The sequence below is a fragment of the Dasypus novemcinctus genome, chromosome 24, assembly GCF_030445035.2.
Source record: "Dasypus novemcinctus isolate mDasNov1 chromosome 24, mDasNov1.1.hap2, whole genome shotgun sequence".
NCBI classification, from domain to species: domain Eukaryota; kingdom Metazoa; phylum Chordata; class Mammalia; order Cingulata; family Dasypodidae; genus Dasypus; species Dasypus novemcinctus.
The window spans coordinates 55,820,153-55,843,928 of NC_080696.1; the positions used below are offsets into that span (position 1 = coordinate 55,820,153).

At 43.6% G+C, this 23,776-nt stretch overlaps 1 protein-coding gene and 1 long non-coding RNA gene across 3 annotated transcripts in view; one reads left to right on the forward strand and one right to left on the reverse strand.

Annotated features, from left to right (window-relative positions):
* The first annotated feature begins 729 nt into the window (after window positions 1-729).
* Window positions 730-23,776, forward strand: part of LOC139437512 (uncharacterized) — a 29,780-nt gene continuing 6,733 nt past the window's right edge. Inside the window, exons 1-2 of the long non-coding RNA XR_011647372.1 lie at window positions 730-980; window positions 8,109-8,251. This is a non-coding gene — a long non-coding RNA (uncharacterized lncRNA). The remainder of the gene's footprint in view (window positions 981-8,108; window positions 8,252-23,776) is intronic.
* The window catches only part of ZFP64 (ZFP64 zinc finger protein), a 77,411-nt gene continuing 62,893 nt past the window's right edge, over window positions 9,259-23,776 (reverse strand). For both annotated transcript variants that reach the window (XM_004476971.5, XM_058287236.2), the window contains exons 8-9: window positions 13,392-13,643; window positions 9,259-10,554 (exon numbers count right to left, since the gene is read on the reverse strand). In XM_004476971.5, the coding sequence (XP_004477028.1) occupies window positions 9,845-10,554; window positions 13,392-13,643 (962 nt within the window). In that variant the 3' untranslated portion in view covers window positions 9,259-9,844. The remainder of the gene's footprint in view (window positions 10,555-13,391; window positions 13,644-23,776) is intronic.

The following is a 23,776-nucleotide window of genomic DNA, read 5'->3' on the forward strand; positions in this document are numbered from 1 at the left end:
ATTGGGCTTGTTTTGGCCAATGGAATATTAGTCAACATGGTGCAAACAGAGGCTTTAAACATATTTGTGTGTTAGGCTTGCCCTCTTATACTCCTGAGATCTGCCATGAGAAGATCATGGTAGTCATTGATCCAAAGAGAACGTTGAGACCCTTGGAATGGACCTGAACCCAACCTGAAACCTGGCGCCAAGTCCACATACCCAGAAACCTAAAACAGAGTCACCCTAGTCAACATAGCAAGGAAAATACATGCTTTGTGTCCTAAGCCACTGGGACTTGGAGGGTGGTTTGTTAGGCAGGACTATCTCAGCAACAGCTGACTAATATACCATTTAAAACTATTAGCCAACAAGCACCAGGGCATTGCTTCCCACAATTTGAGTGGCCCTCGTTGGAGTATGCATTTTGTTCATTCCACTGTAGTCTCCATTTCCAGATGAAGGACTATTGATTTCCTGCAAACTGTCTGCCTAACAAATGTGGGATTATTTTAATGGTCAACCAGACACACTGGATTAAAAAAAGGCAGATTTTATGGCTAAAGGATGAGGAAGAGAAAGGTCAGGGGGATGTGTGTTCTCAGTCTTGGCCTACCGAAGAACAATTTTAAAGAACTTGCATTTTAAAGAATGAGAAGAACAGATCATTCATCCTTAATAGGATGATCACAGCGCATTGTGACATGTGGGAAGGCATCTCCATGGTGACTGCAGTGACTCTTGGAGTATCTCGATGGGACACACATGTAGATGAAAGTAGAGAAGGAAAAGGGAATGGGGGATGGCAGCAGCAAGGTGGGAAACCAGGATCAATGATGCTCGGTGTGCAGGAGTGCATCTGGGGATGTAGAGGGAGTGCGTGGGCTAGACAGAGGGCCTTCAATGCCACGCACTTCCCAAGAAGGCAATGGCTAGCCACAGCAAGGAACTGCCCTGGGCTCCTATGTTCTGAGGCCAGCTCACTCTGCCACTGGGCACTGGTAGGTGCTATAATCACTATTTTTGTCAGTTAACTCAACATAAAAACAGCCACAATAACAAATTTTAAATCAAAACTTTTGTAGTTACACAAGAAACTGGTAATGGTGACTGTCTCTTGAAAGGGAAAAGGAGGGACAAAGGATGGGAGTGAGCCTTTTCACTGCACACCCTCTAGTACTGTTTCCTTTTTTAACCAATATGCATGTATTACTATTTAAAAACATAAAAAGCATTTTAAGAAGTTAGGCCTTTTCATAAATGACTTTCATGCCTCGGAAAGATCATATGTTATCTTCTAATTAAGCTAACATTTAATAAATGCAAACTTACATCATTTGGATGTTTGAGAAACCCTAGAGTCCTTAATTACTCCAAAGAGTTAGACAGAGAAGGCTTTTGTACATGAGCTGTAACATAAAGCAAATATTTGAGGAAGGCATACATGGGCAAATACCATATTCAAAATTAATCATCATGTCAAAAACAATCTAAGAAGTAAGAGTTCAGTTTGCAATTAAATACCATAAATATCATATTTTCAAATGCTATTTCTTTTTTCTTTTTCTTTTTTTTTAAAGATTTATTTTTATTTATTTAATTCCCCTCCCCTCCCCCGGTTGTCTGTTCTCTGTGTCTTTTTGCTGCGTCTTGTTTCTTTGTCGGCTTCTGTTGTCGTCGGCGGCACGGGAAGCGTGGGCGGCGCCATTCCTGGGCAGGCCGCTCCCTCCTTCACGCTGGGCGGCTCTCCTTATGGGGCGCACTCCTTGCGCGTGGGGCTCCCCTACGCGGGGGACACCCCTGTGTGGCACGGCACTCCTTGCGCGCATCAGCACTGCGCATGGGCCAGCTCCACACGGGTCAAGGAGGCCCGGGGCTTGAACCGCGGGCCTCCCATGTGGTAGACGGACGCCCTAACCACTGGGCCAAAGTCCGTTTCCCTCAAATGCTATTTCTGACTGGTCAGAGCAGGGGTTGGCAAACTACGACCCATGAAACAAATCTGGCCCATTCTGCTTGTTTTTAGAATGGAAAGTTTTATGGAGATAATTGTAGATTTACATACCACTGTAAAAAGTAATTCAGAGTGATCCCCTGTACCCTTCACCCAGAATCCCCAACAGTAACCCACCATCTGTTTTTGTATAACTTGTGAGCTAGAATGGTTTTTAGATTTTTAAGAGGTTAAAAAAAATATATATATATATCTTATGGCATATGAATATTATATGAAATTAAAATTTCAGTGTCCATAAAGTTTTACTGGCACATAGCCTTGCCATTTGTTTATGTATTGTCTGTGGCTGCTTTCACATTCCAAGAGCAGAGTTGAGCAGATGAGACTGTATGACAAGCAAGGCTAAAACATTTACTATCTAGCTCTTCATAGAAAAAGTTTGCCAACCCCTGAGATAGAGACTAGGTTAGGATTAGTGAAGAAATGAGTACCTGGAATAAGGACTTTTTCTTCAAAGACAAAAAAGTTTCTAAATGATATCTGCACTGTAGATTCCCTGAGGTATCAATGATTAGAAATGTCTTGTTGTTGGAGACAAAAAGTCAATGGAAGAGGAAACTGCTCGCTTTCAAAATCCAGAGCTGTCCATGCATTTTAAAAGAACCACACATAGGGAATCCGTTTCTCTTAAATGGAAAGGGATCATTTGTCAAAACCAAAAGAAGGCAGATTGTTTCAAATATGCAAATAACTACTAATAATTCCGAAAAGTCATTTACCCGTGAGGATGCTTCAAGCTGACAAGTGCGGAGAGTGTGAGGCAGGTGCTCTAACTGCTCTGTTATTAATCTACTGCCCTCCCACTTGTGGGATAAGACCCCTGCCCTTAAGAGTAGGCTGATGTCACAGTCTTCTGCGACCTTTCAAAAAATATATTGCACAGTGTGACCAGAGAGCTCAGGAGTGTGTGTATCACCTTCAGAACTTTGGAACTGTTTGATAAACGTACTTGCTGTTTGCCAAAGTCCCTCAAACAAACACTGGAGGACTGAGACATCTAAATAGCAGCTTACCAGAAAAGGACTGTACACAGATATTAGGAGGAGCCCCGCTGGGAAATCCATCTTAAATGCAACTATTTTGGGGGTAAGTATTCAAATGCTGGTTCTATTTTGTCTGGCTGAGATGGAAGCAATTTTAAGTCTAAAACTCTACCAAGAACACTAGCCCCTAGAATTTCTTTCAGAGATCTTGACATGAGGTCAAGGGGACTTAACGTGAGGTAAACGGGACTTAGAGCAGGGATTCTTAACAAGGGGTCTGTTACCTTGAACTTAAATAAAACAACATTATTTTTGTGGGGATGCATTGGTGAGGGTGTGATATAGTTATTAAATAATACACAGTGTAGTGTGGACTTAGTAAGGGGTCTGTGGTTTTCACCTGACTGGCAAAGGGGACTGTGGAACAACAAGGTTAAAACACCTGCTTTAGAAGGTTCACAACTTTAATGGGAAAGAAATTTAACCTTTCTTTTCACTAACATCTAACTGAAATTTGGCATTTCTATCAATTATAGATCAATGCAATCAATTAGGTACCACACTACAGTAGCAGTAGTAGAACCTGCGATTTAGTCAACATATTATAGTAAATCAGCTATTTTCATATAATATGGTTGTTGCAGATATCTTGGAATACCATTTATGCTGACTGCTACGTCAAAATTAGGGTAGCTGCTAGAGCTTGTTATTTTAATGCTGTTAAAAACACATAAGTCAAACATTTGATAATGAGTTCAATATAAATGTTTTCTTTTGCAAATCTATGCTTTTTGTTTTATTCCTTTAAATATTATTATTCTGAGAAGGGTTCTAATCTTGACAAGATGCTTGACCGCAAGAAGCTTCTTCACCTCCCACATCCTCCTTTACTTCTCTAGTAAAACAGAAGCGTCTGAAGGTACGAGTGAGGAGTAGGCAAGATTCTACACAGTGCTTCCTCACACGCTCACGAGACCATCTATATTCATGAAGGTGCAAGTGTGTTTATCCTCAGAGATCAGGATTGAAGCAAAAAGCTTCTCTACGATTCTGTAATTTGCTTGCGTTGGGGGCATGTCAGTCATTTTGGCAATACTTGTCCCAGCAGGTGGTCGGCCCGGGGACATTATCCCGGTCATCAACCAATACCCATATTTGAAGTTTTTCCCCATCCGATTATACACTTCGTCATTCTTGCAAAAGACCTTATTCTGTTTCTGCCTCAATATTTAGGACTCAAACTTACGTTCCCACGTCCCCCATCTCTGCCAGCAGAAGTGTCCAGGACGAGGGAAGTTCCTGGGGAGTCAGCCTGCAGCAGGCACTGGAGCCTGGGAACTTGGGCTAGACCAGCCCACCCCAGCCACACGACGTGGGGCTGATCGGCCTCTCTGAAGCTCAGCTTTTCATGGTCTGAACGACACTGATACCACGCCTGGTATTTGACCCGGAGGGACATGCTCTAAGACCCCAGCGTCCTCCTGTCCAGAGCTGTTGACTCCAGCCAGGAGTCTGGATTTCAGTGGCTGCCAGCGGCACGGGCAGGCTTCTGCCTCGTTATACTCCTTTCTTACCTTTCTTACACAGGAGCAGCTACCTAATTTGCGGGGCGCCCCTGCTTCAAAAATTAAAGAATTTCAAGATGGTAACAGCAGAGCCTCAAATCTGGAGCAGCTGCTCCCATCCTGGTTGCACCTTAGAATCACCCGGGAAACTTTAGGCAGGACTACTGCCCCACGCCCACTCCCAGGAGCAGCAGGTGATGGCGGCCAGGTGGCTACAGGTGAGGACGCCGGGGTCAGGCAAAGAGCCTGGAAGGGTGCAGCTGAGTCCACGAGGAGCAGGCAGAGGCCTTCCCAGGAAAGCCCTGATGAGGGAGAAGGGTCCTGTGTGGACCACCTTGGGGTGTTCAGGACCTGTGCCAGGCCGTGCCCAGACCAGCCGTCTCCAACCTTTGCCAGCGGGAATGACTCCCCAAGGCCGCTCTGCTGCTTGCGCGGTTCCCAGCCTCTCCTGCCCTGGCCAGGCCACGTGCCCGGCCCCGCGAGGAGCACAGGGGTTTCTGCGCGGCTTGCTGGCAGCACGCAGGGGAGCGGCGGGCTCTTCGGGCCTGGCTGGCGCTTAAGCCGCCACCTTGGAGGAGGTGTCCACGATGGGGCGCGGTGCGGCGGAAGTGGGAAGGGAGGCAGAGGCCGTGATTCCTGAGGCGCATGAAGCCACGTGGCTATTTCTGCCCCTCCTGCCCCCATAAGAGGAAAGAAAAAGATGAAAGGGCATAGAAGTAGGCAAACCTCTGTTTTGCTGTTTTAAGCCAGATGTTATCATTAGGCCAAACTTCTAGCGGATCCATTTTACAGATGAGCAAACTGAGAACCAGCGGTAAAATCTCCAACCTGATCAGACAGTATTGGCAGAAGCGGGTTTTCCCAGCTCCCCCCTCCTCAACTTCACTGGCTTGTAACTAACAGAAGAAGGCTGCTTTAGATTTTCCTGTCAATCCTCCTACCTAGGTTAATTGATTACTCTGGCAAAGTCCTCTCCCTCTGTCGGGGACCAAACTAGGCCCCTGGTTAAAATCATGGACTCTGGAGTTAAACCACGTGGAGCTGAAACGCTGTTTGGTTCCAGGAAGTTCTCTCACCTCCAGGCTTCGGTTTCTGCTTTTGAACAAGGGGCCAACGTGCTGCTGTCACCTCAGGTTAAGAAACCCTCAGTTGTCTGGACATTTTAAGGCATATTTTTAGAAAATAAAGGCAAAAATCCAAGGTGAACAAAAGATCAGACTTTTATTTTTTTAAAAAAGATTTATTTATTTATTTAATTCCCCTCACCTCTCCCGGTTGTCTGTTCTCTGTGTCTATTTGCTGCGTCTTGTTTCTTTGTCCGCTTCTGTTGTCGTCAGCGGCACGGGAAGTGTGGGCGGTGCCATTCCTGGGCAGGCTGCACTTTCTTTCGCGCTGGGCGGCTCTCCTTACGGGGTGCACTCCTTGCGCGTGGGGCTCCCCTACGCGGGGGACACCCCTGCGTGGCAGGGCACTCCTTGCGCGCATCAGCACTGCGCATGGCCAGCTCCACACGGGTCAAGGAGGCCTGGGGCTTGAACCACGGACCTCCCATGTGGTAGACGGACGCCCTAACCACTGGGCCAAGTCCGTTTCCAAGATCAGACTTTTAAAGACAGGACCCAACCCTGCACTTGGACCACCCTGGCCCACCTCCCCATACCCTAATCCCCGGCCAATGCCTAACAAAGTTTCATTTACAAAAACGAGAGCCAACCTGTGGGCCAGAGTAGGCTGATTTTTAACAAATATTGCATTAAAATACTATTTCTTGGTGACTGAGTTTTTGGTGCCCCCTTAGGTCATGAAATTGAGGTGAGTGCCTCACTTGCCTCACCCTCGTCTCAGTTCTAGACAGCACCAGAATAAAACCAGCGCATCCAGGCGGAGTTCCTAGGTGAGTGCCAGCCTCAGAGAAAGTTAAGTGCACTAGTCACGATTACAACAGGAATTAAGGAGCATCCCTTTTAAAGTAGAAATTAAACACAAGGAACAACAACAAAAATCACATTCTTTGAAGACAGCAAGAAATTTTAAGCAGAAGGGGATGTAAGAGGATATCACCTTGGTTTCTGGACTCGGCACTAGAGAATTTTTCAGTTGATGTGAAAAAGATCTAGCAACAAGCTATGCAAGAGGACCCAGCTTTTCTCAGCTCCTAACCTGGAATTCAGGTATCTTTTGTATGAAGTGGCAACTTCCTTAAATTGGCCTTAAGAAATTTAGCATTCTTAATATTTCCTCCCTGCCCTCTACCCATGACCAAATATCCTGTTGCTGGCACTCAACAGTGCAGTTCAGGGATTGGGAATCTCTGGCCACAGGTCAAATCTTGGCCTGTTTTTGGAGGGTTGTTAGCACAAAGCCACGCCCATTCACTTGCATTTGTCCAATTGCTTTCACGTTAGACCCAGGCTTGCAACAGAGACCGTTTGGGACCAGCAAAACCCTAAACACTATCGGGTTTTTACAGAAAACGTTTGCCAACCTCTGGCCCAGGTGAAGTCGGACCACAAGCACACTCAATCGCTGCTCTTTTGACTCCATATCGACTTCGTAAACAGAGCTGGTCTAGGAGAGGAACCTCTCCATTCTGACTGCTGTCACATGAGCAGCTCCTTAGCAATTAAGGCTGTTTCCCAGCTTTATTCAGTGGTTGCCTGAGTACTTTAAATCTGACCCCAGCAGGCTTAGCCAGTTTACTCCCCAAAGCCTGAGTTATTTTAAAAAAATTTTTATTTCCCCCCCTTCCCTCCCTCCCGCCCTGCTGTTTTTGCTGTCTGTGTTGTCTTCTCATTTTCTCTCCTCTAGGATTCACAGGGATTCGATCCTGGAGACCTCTGATGTGGAGAGAGGTTCCCTGTCAATTGCGCCACCTCAGTTCCTGGTTTCTGCTGTACTTCACCTTGACTCTCCCCTTGTCTCTCTTTTTTAATGCGTCATCTGTGTGACTCACTTGCGCAGGCACTGGCTCACCACGCGGGCACTTGCATGGGCACTGGCTTGCCGTGCTGGCACGCTTTCTCTTCTTCTTTTTCACCAGGAGCCCCCAGTGATCAAACCCAGGTCCTCCCACATGGAAGGTGGACGCTCTATCAGTTGAGCCACATCCGCTTCCCCTGAATTATTTCTTTGAATCCCATCCGCTGCTATCTTCTACTTTCCTTGCCAGTAAAACAGGAGTAAAACCATCCCTCCCTCCGAGAATTTCCTGATCCTAGGTTTTTTCAAACAATCCTCAATAACTCAGTCTTATTGCTTTGATTTACATTCTCAGCTTTGTGCAAATCCTATATGTCTTTGCTGGAAAGTTCAGTCTCTCTCAATGTGTTCTACAGGTCACGCCAACTCAGAAGATAAAGATTCTACTGAATCGTTTGGTAAATTACTGCCCGTAGGCCAAATATGGCCCATCGCTTATTTTTGTAAATAAAGTTTTATTAGAACATGTTTGTTCTTTACCTTATTGTTTATGATCATTTTTGCATTAAAACCAGAGTCGAGTGGTTGTAGCAGAGTCTTTATGGCCCCATGATACTTAAAGTATTTATCATCTGCATTTTACAGAAAAATTTTGCTGATATGTTCTAAGAATCCAAATTAGTTAGATGATACCGGGATGGACTTAAGCGCCCTGAAGTCTGTACAGCTGTTGGATCTTTCATGTTTATCTGATGAGTTATAAAACCAGAAGGACAAGGAATATTCACGTGAGTTCGATCTATGTGTTTCCTCTTGAAAGGCCAACAGCCCTTCTGTCTCTAGAACAGAAAATGTAGATAAGACTCATGACAGTGTAAAGGTAACAGGAAAATCTATACCACAGTCCCAGCATTCAGTAACCAAACACTTTGCTAAACACTTAAAAATAGTTCCAAAGCAAAAACAGTTACTACTGTTATGGGTCTGACATCACTTCAGTTTTTGTTCTTACAATAGAGTCAACAGTACGTTATTACCACCTCATGTAAAACGTAAATAAATGGCGTCAGGTTTATTCAAACAACTGATGTAATAAAATAAGGCATGTACCTCTTACTATTTCATAAGTGAAATGTTCCCCTGCATACAATTTATAAATATTTGTTCTTACACTTTTTTTTTTCTAGTTTATCAAAAACAGTGGATCTATTGAATCTGTTTTAAAAAAAGGATGCTTAGCTTGATGAAGGCATATGAGGATCTGAATTTAACAAAGATTGTATTTGAAAGAAATATGCCAAAGTAGAACAAACAAAGCAAGTTTGGATAAATTACATATCCACTGGGATTCCAAGGCCTCCTAATCTTGGGCCAAGAGAAATGTCCACTTACGAGATGGTTAGGTTTTCACTGGTTCGTTGGTTCAAACACTAAGTGCTCCCTGTAATGAAAGAAATGCTTAGTAGGCTGTCCCACGCATCATAACCCAGAACTGTGCCCAGGGCCCACCCGGCCGACCCCCTCGTCCTTTCTTTATGGACCCAAGAACACAGTTTTGAATTTCGCCACACACACAGGCTGGTTACGCTAGCTTGATCTTTGACGCCACCTATAGACCAAACTGCATTTCACGTCGCTGCAGTGCAAAACTGGATTTTCTCACTTACCCTTAAGAAAGCTTAGGTGCATTTGCAATTAAATGACCAACTTGGGCGTGGGCTGGGGGGAATGGAGAATGCTATACCATAACCCCTCTACGGAGGGATTTAAAGAAAAATGGAGTGTTCTTACACAATTCTACAGATGAGTTTGCCTTTTTATTGTAAAACAGATAAAGGAAACCACACAAACGTATTAAGGCGAATGCTTTGTAACTACCACCCAGGTTAAGAAAGAGAACTTTTCTAGCCTCCCCAGCCCCTCCAGGTACCCCGCTCTCATCTTAACCCTCGCCTACTGCACAGCTCAGTTTATTTTTATGTCTTCTAAGTCGTGTAACAATGCTAGAGAATGTTTTCCAAGAATTTAGGATTATGGATCAGTCTCAAAATTGGACTCCATCACGAAGAAGCTATCTATCCCTACTGGATAGAACAGTGCTAAATGGACCCGCACCTTTGAATGACCCAGTCACCTCGCTCAGCTAATTCTTGGAAGGAAGACAGCAAAGTGAAGCCATCAAAGCCACGACCACTGCACTTGACACGGCTCCACTGAGGCCTCTGCGCCACACCGTGGCCGCCGCCGCCGCCGCCGCCGCCGTCGGAAGCCTGCAAAGTTGGAGCAGTGCCTGATGGAGCCGGGGACCCCAGTTTGGCTTGCTGGCCTCAGCGGGGAGTGTGCCTGGAATTCCTGACAGCCGGCCACCCTCCTTGGCTGGACTAGAGGCCTTGGCTGGGCTCCACGGGTGCCTCGAGCTGTCCAGCAGAGACCAGGGTGCCGGGCTGCCCCGAGACACTGCTCTCGGGCGGGAAGGTGACCAAGTCCGAGTTCTTCTTCTCGCCCTGGTCGCTGTGCTGCTTCTTGTGGCATCTCAGCGAGTCGTCCCTGACGAAGGAGGCGCCGCAGGTCTCGCAGCGGAAGCCCCTCTGGGTCACTATTTTGGCCACGTGTTGGGAGCTGCTCTCTCTGGGCCCTTCTCTGGCCTCGGGGGCCTGGTTCTCTGTTCTGGCCTCGTCCCTGTGTACTTTGTCGATGTGCTTGGCCAGGCTGCTGGGCCGCTTGGTGTCGAAGCTGCAGAGGTCGCACTTGAAGGGACGGTCTTTACAGTGGACTCGGCTGTGCACGCGCAGGGCGGCGGCGCTGGAGCAGGAGTAGCTGCACTCGGGACACTTCTCGGGGTGGTCGGCCTGGTGCAGCCGGCTGTGCTCCAGGAGGTCGGCCCGGTCCCGGCCCTGGAAGGCGCAGTGCAGGCACTTGAAGGTGTGCTTGATGCGGATGTGCGACTTGAGGTTCGCCTTCATGGTGCAGCGGACGTCGCAGAACTCGCACTTGAAAGGCTTCTCCCCCGAGTGCACGATCATGTGTCTTTTCAAGTCCGAGCTGATTTTGAACTTGGCGCTACAGAGCCAGCACTGGAAGGGGGTGTCCCCTAGCAACGGAAGGTGTGCTTCCATTAGAACAGACAGGCAAAACAGAACTACCCCCAAGCATGCATAGGATACCTGGCTGCAACGAGACCATTGGGTCTTTTGAACCCAACTACCTGCAGCTTCCTAATAATGACAAAACTTACTGAACTTTCTTACCGCATGCCAGGCACTGTGCCAAGCACTTGATAGTCTTAACTCACTCTCCTCGCAACAGTCCTATGAGTGGGTACTCTTGCCCCCATTTTATAGATGGGCTAATTGAGGCTCAGAGAGGTCAAGTTATTTGTCCTAGGTGCCCAAACCTGTACTCTTAATGATGACACTCGATCAGTTTCAAATCTAAACTCTCATTTAACTTGACATCCCAAGATTGAGTGGGGAAGAAGGAAAAGGTGAGATTTAAATTACATATGACTGTTCCTAATTAAGCTAAGATGACTAACATATTTATTATGGTGTTTGAGCTGGATTACATCAGTTAATGAACTTTTCAAAGTTGTCGCTACACACTGAATTTTACTTCTGAAATTAACGCGACTATGACAGCAAAAGATCGGGACAAAAAAGGAAAAGCCACAGTCTCCTCTCTAACTTACAGCCCCATTCCTTAGAAGCATTGTTAAGGATTCTTAGTTCTTTTGGAGATTGTCAACCTTAAATACCAGTTCACTGTAAGCGTCTACCCTTTCCTCCAACGGGCTACCACGTGTTGGTTGTGACTTTTTCCCTTCTAGAACTGCTTTCTAAACCAAATAATCAACTCATACCTCTTAGTCCATCAGCTTGAAAAATGATTTCAGGATTCCCTCTTCTTCCTCACATTACCTTCCCACTTCTATCAGGAATGGCTTTATCTTCAAGTTCAATGACACTTGCATTCTGCCTTGGCAAATCACATACTTTATCTAGTTGTTTTTCAACTTCAGAATGAAACTACAAATACTTTACATTATGAATGGGTACCTGGTATTCACCAGAGCCAAATACTGTACCAGGATTATCTCTCCTTCCCTATGGGAGGTCACCGTCATACCTAGGCCATTTGATAATGTCCCTAGCATCAAGGTCAAATTGATGCTCTTTTCCTACATTCTCATTTTGTGCTACATTTTAACTTACTTCTTGACTGTAATATGTATTTCTTGGGGAAAAAAAACCTCACTGTAATCTCAAAATATGTCTAGTTTCTTAATTATGTAATCTTTTTCATAGACGGTCTTACTGATTTACAGAATCTCTTCTCTTAACCTTCTGTCCAAGCATCATCCTGATATTTCCCTTTATTGTAATCTCACTTAGTCCTGAAGTACCACATTCAGGTATTCACACATCAACTCTCTCAAGTCAAATATTGTTTTCTCCCTGGTTTTGCTTGAGTTCATCTTTCAGTAACTTCCACTGGAATGGTAGTTGGGAACAAAGTCTTGAGTTCTTGCATACTGTCTATTCTTGGATATCTGGATTTCTCATACTCGAGAAAGTTTGGTTGGGTATAGAATTCTAAGTTCAAAATCATTTCCCCACTTTGAGGGTACTGTTAGATTGTATCCTTGGGGCCAATATCACAGAGAAGTGTGTCTAGGTATGAATCTCCCTGACATTCTTTGTCTTGCTTGCCATCTGGTGAGCATCTTTCTCTGAGGACACATGGCCCTTTAGAATTGTTCAATTCTTTATTTCTCATTTGATTTTTCTCACTTCTATTTTATTTGTTCTAGATCCAGTCAGAAGCCAGACCTCCCGCTTCTTACTCTTTCCCAGATCTCCAACCCTAATTTTTTTGCTCTGAATTTTGGGAAATTTCTTTTACTTTATATTCCAGCAACTCTAGTTTTAATTCAATATCTCTGTTCTCACTACCTTTTCATAGAACCTTTTTTGGATGCAACATTTCTGCCAGTGGAAAGGTACCAATTAGAATGTAAGAACTCTTATCTGTTATCCAGATAATCGGTTACTTCCAGGATTAGTTGTTAGACTTGGCCAATTTTACGCTACCAAGTTCCCTCAAATGACTCACTCCTTGGTTGGCTGGCTATTTATATTTAGCAAGAGCAGACTGAGTTTTAGTGATTAAACATAGGTGCCATGGGTTTCCCCTGCTACTAGACAGGTCAGGCTGTTTTGCCAATAGACTTTTCCCTTGAGCTCTGCGGTCTTGCTGTTCTAACTGCTACTTCCAAGCCCAGAGCTCTTTGGGCAGTCAGACACTGGCTGCAAAGGCTGGCTCCTACTCGGTGGCCACCTCTCCTATGCGTCAGCCCCAGCTTCCTTTACTCAATTCCAAATATGAGCATACTCCCATCTGCTTGCCATCTTCCACAAAACCACTGAAAGTTCTCATCTGCTTATCAATCTCCTATTCCCCATTTTTCTGTGCATGATGGGTCGGTTTCTTCTTGTGCCTGTTATTTACTGTTATTTCAGTCGGGATCTCCCGAAGTAGGGAGGGAAAAGCTCTTTGCAAAGTTTAACTTCTAGAACTCAGATTTGTAATTACATTCAACTGATTTTTGCTCCATGTTTCTGAATGAAGCCATACAAGAGTATTGGTTAAATTACTGCTACATCTAGCTTTTTTCTGCATCTTGACTACTGAATTGGGTACACATCCCCAGTTGCATTCTACGAAGTTATAATACTCAACTGCCAGACTTTTGTTTTACTGAAAGCTATTGTCCGGGCAAAAGAAAAACCACAAGCTTCATAATCACCGCAAAAATTCCAAATTCCTTTTCTTGTACCACAGTTATTTAAGTTGCTTGTGTTTTGAGTAAATGAAAGTCTAGAAATGAGAGGAAAAGAAAGGTCAGAGGTTTTCAGGTCAGGGACTTACCTGTGTGGGATCGGAGGTGGACAGTGAGTTGGCTGGAGTTGCGGCTAGCATAGGGGCAGAGCTGGCATTTGTAGGGCCGCTCATCAGAGTGTATCCGCAGGTGCTTCTTGAGGCTGCTGCTGTCCACGGCAGCATAGTCACAGAGGTGGCACTTGTGGGGCTTCACACTAGTGTGGCAGCGCATGTGCATGGTCAGGTTGTCCTTCCGGCTGAAACACTTGTCGCAGAACTCACACTTGTGTGGTTTGTCTCCTTAGAACACATAAGAAGGAATCAAGGATGAAAAGGTTTCTTTATCAGGATGACTAGACAAAAGATTTAACCAAGATGGGAGCCCAGCATATGGGTCTACCTCCTCCTTCTGGCCACATACCCAGAGATGGGAAGACACTGAAGCTCACTTCTATGCAATGTGAAACAAGAAGGGGTGCCACTGATGGAGCAGAAGTTTTGAAGACTCCTTAAGAAACTCATGAGATAAATTAGATTGATGGAGAAAACCATAAGCCAAATCCTGTTTGGGAAAATGGGAGTGGTTATAGAAAGATTCAAGATCAGAGGTGGTGGGTATAGGGATCTGGGAACAACTTTCTGGCACACTAGTTGATGAGCCACAGAAAGAATGGCCAGATTGACCCCTTCCTTCACTTTGTACCAAACAGCAAGCAGCAGTGGCATCTGCTTCTGGTATGTGAGGGTGAATGGGTCAGAGAAATGAGGCGAGGGCCCCCTGTAGCCAGAGTTGTCCTGGAAAATAGAAAGATCCATGCCCAGAACATTTCCACCTGCCACCAAGTTCTATACCTCTGCTACAACAATCCCAGGATGACCATGTCCATATAAAAATGAATCTACCCCGTAACCAAATGCTTGGAGAAAGTCAGAACCAGAAAAACATGCCCAACTCAAGAGCTTGAGAAAAGGTATTGAAGCAAACAAAACTGAAATTACTATGAAAAGAAAAATAACTATCATCACAATAAAACTTCCAGTAAGTTGACTTGCAGAAAGGATGTTGAAAATGATTTACGGGAAGTGGATGTGTTTCAACCAGCTGGGTGCTTGCCTACAACATGGGAGGTCCTGGGTTTGGGTTCTGGTGCCTCCTAGAGGAAGATGAGCCAACACTTTCCCGGCCACAGTGAGCTAGACGCTGCCCCTGCCCACGAGCCAGGAGACACTGTAGCCTGCGGGGAATGGACGTGGCTCAGGCCACTGGGCACTGGCCTCTCATGTGGGAGGGCCCAGGTTTGGTTCCCGGTGCCTCCTGGAGAAGGTGAGCAGGCAGTGAGCAGACAGATAAGAGAACAATCTGGGGGAGGTGGGGATAAATAAAGAAAAAATTTAAAAAGTTTAAAAAAAAAAAATTTAAAAGTGGAAGATAGAACTAAAGAATCTCCCAGAGGGCTCCCAAAAGGACAATAGGGAAAATAGAGATGTGCTCAGATCAGCACAAAACTCCTTGGACAATACTAGATGCTAGCAAGATGGGAACAATACGTTCAAAGCTCTACAGATTTTTTTTTTTTGGGGGGGGGGTGGTTTAAGAAATTTATTTTCCAGGTGCAACCTGTTTAAAATATTTCTTCACATTTTACACTTAACAAATGATACAACCATAACATGGGAGTAATAATGGGTCAAATTTTACAAAATAAAGTACTGTTTTAGTGTGGGAGTTGTCATGAAGCTGTGTTGAAGTGACTTACTATGTGAGATATGAGTATCCTTTAAAATGGATTTGTTCTGGGAAAACGGACTTTGGCCCAGTGGTTAGGGCGTCTGTCTACCACATGGGAGGTCCACGGTTCAAACCCCGGCCTCCCTGACCCGTGTGGAGCTGGCCCATGTGCAGTGCTGATGCGCGCAAAGAGTGCCCTGCCACACAGGGGTGTCCCCCGCAGAGGGGAGCCCCACGCGCAAGGAGTGCACCCATAAGGAGAGCCGCCCAGCGCGAAGGAGGGAGCAGCCTGCCGAGGAATGGCGCCGCCCACACTTCCCGTGCCGCTGAAGACAACAGAAGCGGACAGAGAAACAAGACGCAGCAAAAAGACACAGAAAACAGACAACCAGAGAAGGGGAGGGGAGGGGAGGGGAGGGGAGGGGAGGGGAGGGGAGGGGAGGGGAGGGGAGGGGAGGGGAGGGGAGTTAAATAAATAAAAAAAATAAAATAAAATGGATTTGTTCAGTCCTTTACATTAATGAACATTTAAATGTACCAGATCATTTCAGGTGACTTAACATGAATAAATAAAAGTAAGTGCTATTGGTGAAAAAAAATGTCATGCAGTAAACTTTTATAACTTTCTACATATACTTTTCTTTCCATTTCTTGTTAGTTTTAATCCTGATAATATTCATATACACACATATTTTAGCTGTTGTAAACATTTAAAATGTAACATTTTGTGTGATCCATGTATCTAAAAAAATATATAATAAATTTTTAAAAAAAGCTCTACGAAATTATTTTAACAGAATTCTACAGTTGAGCTAGCATTCAGTGGGAAGGGAAAATAAAGGCAGTTTGACAGATGACTCAGGATATCACACTTGAACCACATACACCCCCCCAAAATGGAAATTAAGATGTGGAATTTAAGAAAGTTAGAAAATGGAAGGCATAGCTTCCATTTCCATTAGAGAAACAAAACCATCAGAAAACACAGACCACGATGCTAACACAATATTGTGAATATAATTAATAACACTGAATAGACACTTGAAAGAAAGGGATTTTTTTTATTAGAGAAGTTGTAGGTTTACAGATCATACATAAAATACAGGATTCCCATACACCACCCTACCACCACAACTTGCATTGGTGCAGAACATTTGTTACAAGTGATGATAGCACATTTCTATAATTGTACTATTACCTAAAGTCCATGGTTTAATTTAGGGTTTACAGTTTGGGTAGTGCAGTTCCACAGGTTTTAAAAAATTTTTATTCTGTTACCATACATACAGTCTAACATATCCCCTTTTAATCATATTCAGATATATTTCAGTGCTGTTAATTGTATTCACAATGTTGTGCTATCATCACCACCATCCATTACTAAAACATTTCCATCATTCCAAATGAAGCCTTGTACATTTTAAGCCTGACTTCCCATTCCCTATTCCTACCCTGCCCCCTGGTAATGTACAGTCTAGATTCTGACTCTGAGTTTGCTTATTCTAATTGTTTCAAAACAGTGAGATCATACAATATTTGTCCTTTTGTGTTTAGCTTATTTCACTCAATATGTCGTCAAGATTCATTGATGTTGTCATATGTCCCAGGACTTTTCATTCTTTTTATGGATGAATAATAGTCCATTCTATTATAACCATATTTATTTATCCAAAAGAATGGGAAGTTGAGTCATATATGTTACTACAATAAAAAGTTTAAAAAAACCCACAAAAAACCATGAAGCACAGAACACTAAATAAGATAAAAAATAAAACTAAATGTCAAGGGAAGCGGATTGGTTCAACGGATAGAGCATCTGCCTACCACATGGGAAGTCCAGGATTCAAACCCAGGGCCTCCTGACCGTGTGGAGCTGGCCCATGCGCAGTGCTGATGAGTGCAAGGAGTGCCCTGCCACACAGGGGTGTCCCCTGCGTAGGGGAGCCCCATGTGCAAGGAGTGCACCCCGTAAGGAGAACCACCCAGCGTGAAAAAAGTGCAGCCTGCCCAGGAATGGTGCCGCACACACGGAGAGCTGATGCAACAAAAAGAGACACAGATTCGTGGTGCCACTGACAAGAATACAAACAGACACAGAAGAACACATAGAGAATGGACACAAGAGAGCAGACAACTGGAGTGGGGGCACAGGGAAGGGGAGAGAAATAAAACAAACAAAAAACAACTAAATGTCAGTAAACACAATAAACATAAGGGGATTAAATAAAGATTTAAACGTCATCAAGGAAAAAAAAATTAAGCCAGATAAATGCTCTTGAGATACCTAAATAAAAATGACAGAAGTGGCAAATAAGCGATAGAAAAAAAATTCTAGTAGCAATGCTAAAAGAAAGCAGGGACATCAATTTTAACATAAGGCAAAAGAGAAATCATGGCAAAAGCCATTAAAAATTTCATGCTGAAAAGGAGAGAAAACTCACCAAATAGAAAGGAGTCAAACTTTTATGACTCTAACCTGACTTTACAAATGAATTTTCAAAAAAATTCTTTTTTGGAAATTTTAAAACGTCTTCTAAAATTACTTGTGTTCAAGAATCAAGTCTGATTACCAACTCCCTGGAAATGGACATTGAGACCTCCATATATCAAAACTTGTAAGTTACAACTTGTAATGGTTTTCAGAAGAAAATTTGTAGACTGAAGTTTACTCTTAACAAAAGGCTGAAAGTAAGTTAACTTATTTACCATGCAACTCAAGAAACTAGAAAGTAATAAGATGGAATACATTATAGTACTTGATCAATAAAAACTAAAAGTGCTGGTTTAAAAAGACAATGAATAGGTATACATTTGTGAGGTTTCCTAAAAAAGAGACGATACCAATAGATGAGGGTCCGCAACCTCTGTCCTATCAACACTTGGGCTGACTAATTCTTTTGCTGGGGGGCTGTCCCATGCATTGGAGGATGCTTGACTGCACTTGTTAGACACCAGTAGCACTCCCAGCTGTGTCAACCCAAAATTCCTCCAGACTTTGCCTGGGAGGCAGGATCATCCCCAGCTGAGCACCACTAAAATAGACATTGGAAAAGAGAAAGGAGCCTATAGATAGAGAAATTTAATTGTGACTAGCAAGTAGAACTTTACCCCAGTAAAATTAGACAATTTGGTAAAATGGATGTTCCAGGAAAATGAAAAATTGCAAAGACTGAATCAAGAAATAGAAAAACAGATCAATAACAAAAAACAAAACAAAAAAACCAAACATTACTACGTCAAAGATCTACCCATATGGCAAATTGTTTGGTATTCTCAAGTATTTACTCTCCTTCTTCCAGGGAGAATCATGCTTCCATTTAGGCTTGGGCATGAGACTTGTTCTGGCCAAAAAAAATATGACTGAAAGTGACAAGTGTCACTATTACTAGGCAAATGTTTTTTTAAGAACAAGTGCATGGTTTGCCAGACTCATTCCACTTGCCCAAGATAACTTGAAGCATTCGTAATCTGGAGTCTATGGACAAAATTCGGGGGTCCAAGAACTGGTTTGGGGAAGATCATGTTTTTAATTTCACTACCTCTAACTGCATTCTAGCATTTCCTTCAATTATGAAAGCAGGCAACAAATCACACTAACAATGCTGGTACCTGAGACCCTCGTCAGTAGACATGAGAAACGTTCATTCCATTATTACATCTGCTGAGGTTCTCAAAGTAGCATCAATGCGTATCACTGCTTCACACCTGGGTTAATAGACCTGATGCTAGATCCTAACAGTAAACTTGAGCTTCTCAGTACTACTGTGCATGCTGAATACCTGGGGTGATTGGTTTCATTAAAATGCAGATTCTTTTTCAGTAGTTTTAATCTGCATTTCTAACATTCCTATTTCTGGTCTCTGTGCCATACTGTGGCAGTCTTAACTTTCAGTTCAATGGAATTATTGTCCCATTCCCTGGTAGAAGCACTCCTCTTTTTGGAACTAAGACCTGTAGAACAACAGAACTTAAGACTGCAGGTATAGGAAGCAAAAATTTTCCTAGATTACTAGGGTTAACAGTGAGTGATACCACTCCCATTTCCACAACTTGATTCCTGTACCTGTGAATCCCAGCTACGGGAGAAACAGCACCATAGAGTGGATGCTGATTTAAAGCAAACAGCTCTTAAAAGCCTCCTGGAGAACACTGCCCTAGCCCTGCGAGGTATTGCCACCTAGTTGGTGCCGTAATTGAGTTTTCAAAAGGCCATTCCACTGTTCTATCAATCTAACTGCTTCAGGATAATGGGGAACATGGTAAGACCATTGAATTCTGTGGGCATATGCCATTGCCGCACATCATTTGCTGTGATCAGAAGCAATGCTGCGTGGAATGCCACGGCAGTGGATAAGACATTCAATAAGTCCACAGATGGTAGTTTTGGAAGAAGCATTGTGTGCAGGGAAGGCAAACCCACATCCAGAGAATGTCTATTCCAGTTAAAACAAATTACTGCCCCTTCCATGATGGAAGTGGTCCAATGTAATCAACCTGCCACCAGGTAGCAAGCTGATCACCTTGGGGAATGGTGCCACATCGCAGGCTGAATATGGGTCTCTGCTGCTGGCAGACTGGGCATTCAGCAGGCAAGTCAGCCTTGGTGAGGGAAGTCCATGTTGCTGAGCCAATGCATAAACTTCATGGCCACTTTGTTCATGAGTCCACTGGGCAAAGACAGGAGTGGCTGGGGAAAGAGGCTGAGCATTAGCCACAAAGCGGCTTATCCACTTGATTAATATCTTCCTCTGCTGAAGTCACCTTCTGATGAGCATTCACGTGGGACACAAATATTTTCATGTTTTTTGCCCAGTCAGAAAGGTATATCCACATACCTCTTTCTCAGACCTCTTTGTCACTAATTTTCCAATCATGTTGCTTCTAAATTCTTAAACATCCAACAAACCATTGGCAACAGGCCATGAATCAGCGTACAAACACACCTCTGGCCATTTCCTCTTCCAAGTAAAATGAACAACCAAGTACACTGTTCAAAGTTCTGCCCATGGGAGGATTTGCCCTCACTACTGTCCTTCAGGAATGTCCCAGAAAGGGGCTGCTATGCTGCAGCTGCCCGCTTTTGGGTGGTACTGGCATATCATGCAGAACCATCTGTAAATCAGGCTCAAGTTTTTTCTTCCTCAGTCAACTGATTATAAGGAACTCCTCAGGAGGTCACAGCTGTGGGCTGGGAGAGAGAAGGTAACATGGCAGAGGTAGTGACCTTGGGCATTTGGGCTACTTCCTCATGTAACTTACTTATGCCTTCAGAACTCGCTTGAGCCCTGTCTCATATATTCCACTTCCACTTTCTTATGGGGAGATGCTGTGCACACCCAACTTTATGGCTTGGTGGGTCAGACAATAACCAGCTCATGACAGGCAACTCAGGTCTCATGGTAACTTGGTGGCCCATGGTTAAGCATTCAGTCTCTACTAAGGCCCAGTAGGAGACCAAAAGCAGCTTCTCAAAAGGAGAGTAGTTATCTGCAGAGGATGGCAGGGCCTTGCTCCAAAATCCTAAGGGTCTGCATTGTGATTCTCCTATAGGGGCCTGCCAAAGACTCCAGATACATCTCTATTTGCCACTGACACTTTCAGCACCATTGGCTCTGCTGGATCATATGGCCTAAGCAGTAGGCCTGGACTTGTCACAGAGTCTCCTTTTGTTCCAGTCCCCAAACAAAACTAACAGCTTTTCTGGTTACTTGGTAAATGGGCTAGAGCATCACACCTAAAGGAGGAATGTGTTCTCTCCAAAATCCAAAGAGACTAACTAAGGGTTGTGCCTCTTTTTTGGTCATTGGAGGTGCCAGATGCAACAGCTTATCCTTCACTTTAGAAGAGATATCTCGACATGCCCCATACTACTGGACACCTAAAAATTTCACGGAGGTGGAAGGGCCCTGTGTTTTTGTTGGATTCATCTCCCATCCTCTCATACACAAATGCCTTACCGATAAGTCTAGAGTAGTTGCTACGTCTTGCTCACTAGGTCCAGTCAACATGTGGACCAGTGTGATGTCTTGTTGAAGACGTCTTGATTAAGTTCCCTGTGGACAATATTATAACATAGGACTGGAGAGTTGATATACCCCTGAGGCAGGACAGTGAAGGTATATTGCTGGCCTTACCAGCTGAAAACAAACTGTTTCTGGTGGTCCTTACTAATGACAACTGAGGAAAAAGCATTTGCCAGGTTAATACTGCATACCAGCTACCAGGGGAAGTGTTGATTTGCTCAAGCAATGATACCACATCTGGGACGGCAGCTGCAATTGGAGCTACTACTTGGTTAAATTTACAATAATATACTGTCATCCTCCAGGATCCATCCTTTCTCTGCACAGGCCAAATATTTAATATGAGTGTTGAATGTGGTAGGAATCACTACCCTGCATCCTTCAAATCTTTGATGGTGACACTGATCTCTACAATCCCTCCAGGAATCTGGTATTGCTTTTGATTTACTATTTTGCTAGGTAGGGGGAGTTCTAATGACTTCCACTTGACCTTTCCTACCATAATAGCCCTCAGTCCACAAGTCAGGGATCCCATGTGGGGATTCTGCTGGTTACTGAATATATCTATTCCAATTATGCATTCGGAAACTGGGGAAATAACCATAGAATGGGTCTGGGGATGCACTGGACCCACTGAGATGGACCTGAGCTAAAACTCCATCAATCCTGACCTCCATAAGCCCCTGCTCTGACTAGTGGAGATCAAGTAGAGAGGGAAGGAGAAAACATTATTTGCATATGATAGTCTGTCTACCTCAAAATCCAAAATAATCAACTTGAACTTAGAATAAATGAGAGGACAACAAGGGGCCAAGAGAAAATGTCAACACACAAAACTCACCTTAAAATAGCTTTACTCCCTCAAAACACTCTACTGTATTATATCCCCCTTGCTCCTGGATCTTCTCCCTAAAGAGAACCACATTTTTCTTTGAATAGAGAGATGGGGAGGGCAGGTATGGGGATGGTTAAATTAAGTGCCAGGTGACATATGGTGACCGCTGAGTCTCTATTTTAATACAGTATTTTTTAAGCCAGACTGATGAGGAAGATACAGTGATTAATTTATACTTCGCTGTTTATGGGATTTTCACGTGAACTTGAGAACTTATACTTAGGTGAATTGCATGTTCATGTCCTTTTCTTTCAGGGTATGTTGTCTTTGATTTGTAGGAGTTCTTTTGTGTGTTCTGAATATTAATTCTGTCTTGTGTTGCAAGTGTCTTCTTATGGGTCATCTGTCTATTTTTTTCTCATGGGGCCTTCTTATCCTTCACTTTGATTTAGTCATATTTAATCCATCTTCCTCTTTGTGGTCTTTGCTGATTTATTATTTGGTCATGTGCCTATGATAAATATTCATCCTCCAATGTTTCCTACTACACTTGCAGACTTTAATGATTAAACTTAATCTTAATTTAATCTATCTAAAATTTGTAAATGGTGAGGTGAGGGGCTATAACCTTTTTCCTAATAAGATACCTATTGTTATAGTACCACATCAGAGGTCATTCAACCATCCATTGTCTTAGAATGCCCTCTTATCAGGTACTGAGTTTGTACAGGCACATGAGTCTCCATATTCTATTCTGTTCTAATATCACACGGCTTAAATTATATCTTTATGGCATTTTAATTTGAAATTGCAAGACTCCCATCATTTTTGTTCTCTAAGACCTTTTGGTTACTTCTGTGCCTTTTCTCCTTCAGAGAAGTTTTACTACCCAGAAAGTAGGTGGGATAGTGGTATGGAAATATAGGATTAAGAATTCATCTTGCCACTGTAAACTTTCCAATAATATAGTTTATTCTTTTGCTGGAATGAATTTTAAAAATTTGGAGAAGATGTAACTCAGGTGGTTGAAAGCCTGCTTCCTGTGTATGAGGTACCAGGTTTGAGCCCCAGTATCTCCTAAAAACAAAACAAACAAATGAAAAAAACAACTCTCATTGGGGAGTGGATGCAGCTCAGTAGATGAGCACTTGCTACCCTTGTATGAGGTACGAGGTCCTGGGTTCAATTCCCGGTACCTCCTAAAAAAAAAAAAAAAGCAATATATACTCAATGTAGAAAATTTTAAAAATGTAAGCTTTTTATCCTGCTAGCAAATATCTGTACATAAGCTGTCTTTTTTTAAATTAAAAAAAAAGCTATTCTTCCATCCTCGATCCAAAACTAGTTACTGTTAATGTTGATTTTCCCCCCTACATTTAAGATTTTACATGGGAAAAAAATGGGAATAAAACATTTTTTATCCTGTTCTTCCCCCACTCCTCCACCTTCTGCCCTTTTCTATTGTGTATTTGAAAATTTAGCTCATTTCCTCTGGAAAGAACTAGTATTGAAAATATTAAAAACCAAACATAACATTAGAATAAGTGTAATAAAGATAAGCACTATCAGAGCCAAGTTCCCAGCCTGGTGTTGCAAGACCCTACCAATGTGATCACAGCCTCCTTCTTAATTTGTTCTCCCCAGATAAGGCCTCAGGAAGCCTGCATTCCAGGCACGCAGGCACTTTTGCCTGTCTCTGTACCTACCTGCCCAGCACCATTTCTGTATCTCCTGCATTGGCCAGTCAAGCTCTACCTCCACGATTCTCAAAGTGCAGTCTGCAAATAGCTGGGGACTCCAGCTACTGGTGAGCATATGGTCAAAACTGTTGCCACAGTAATTCTAA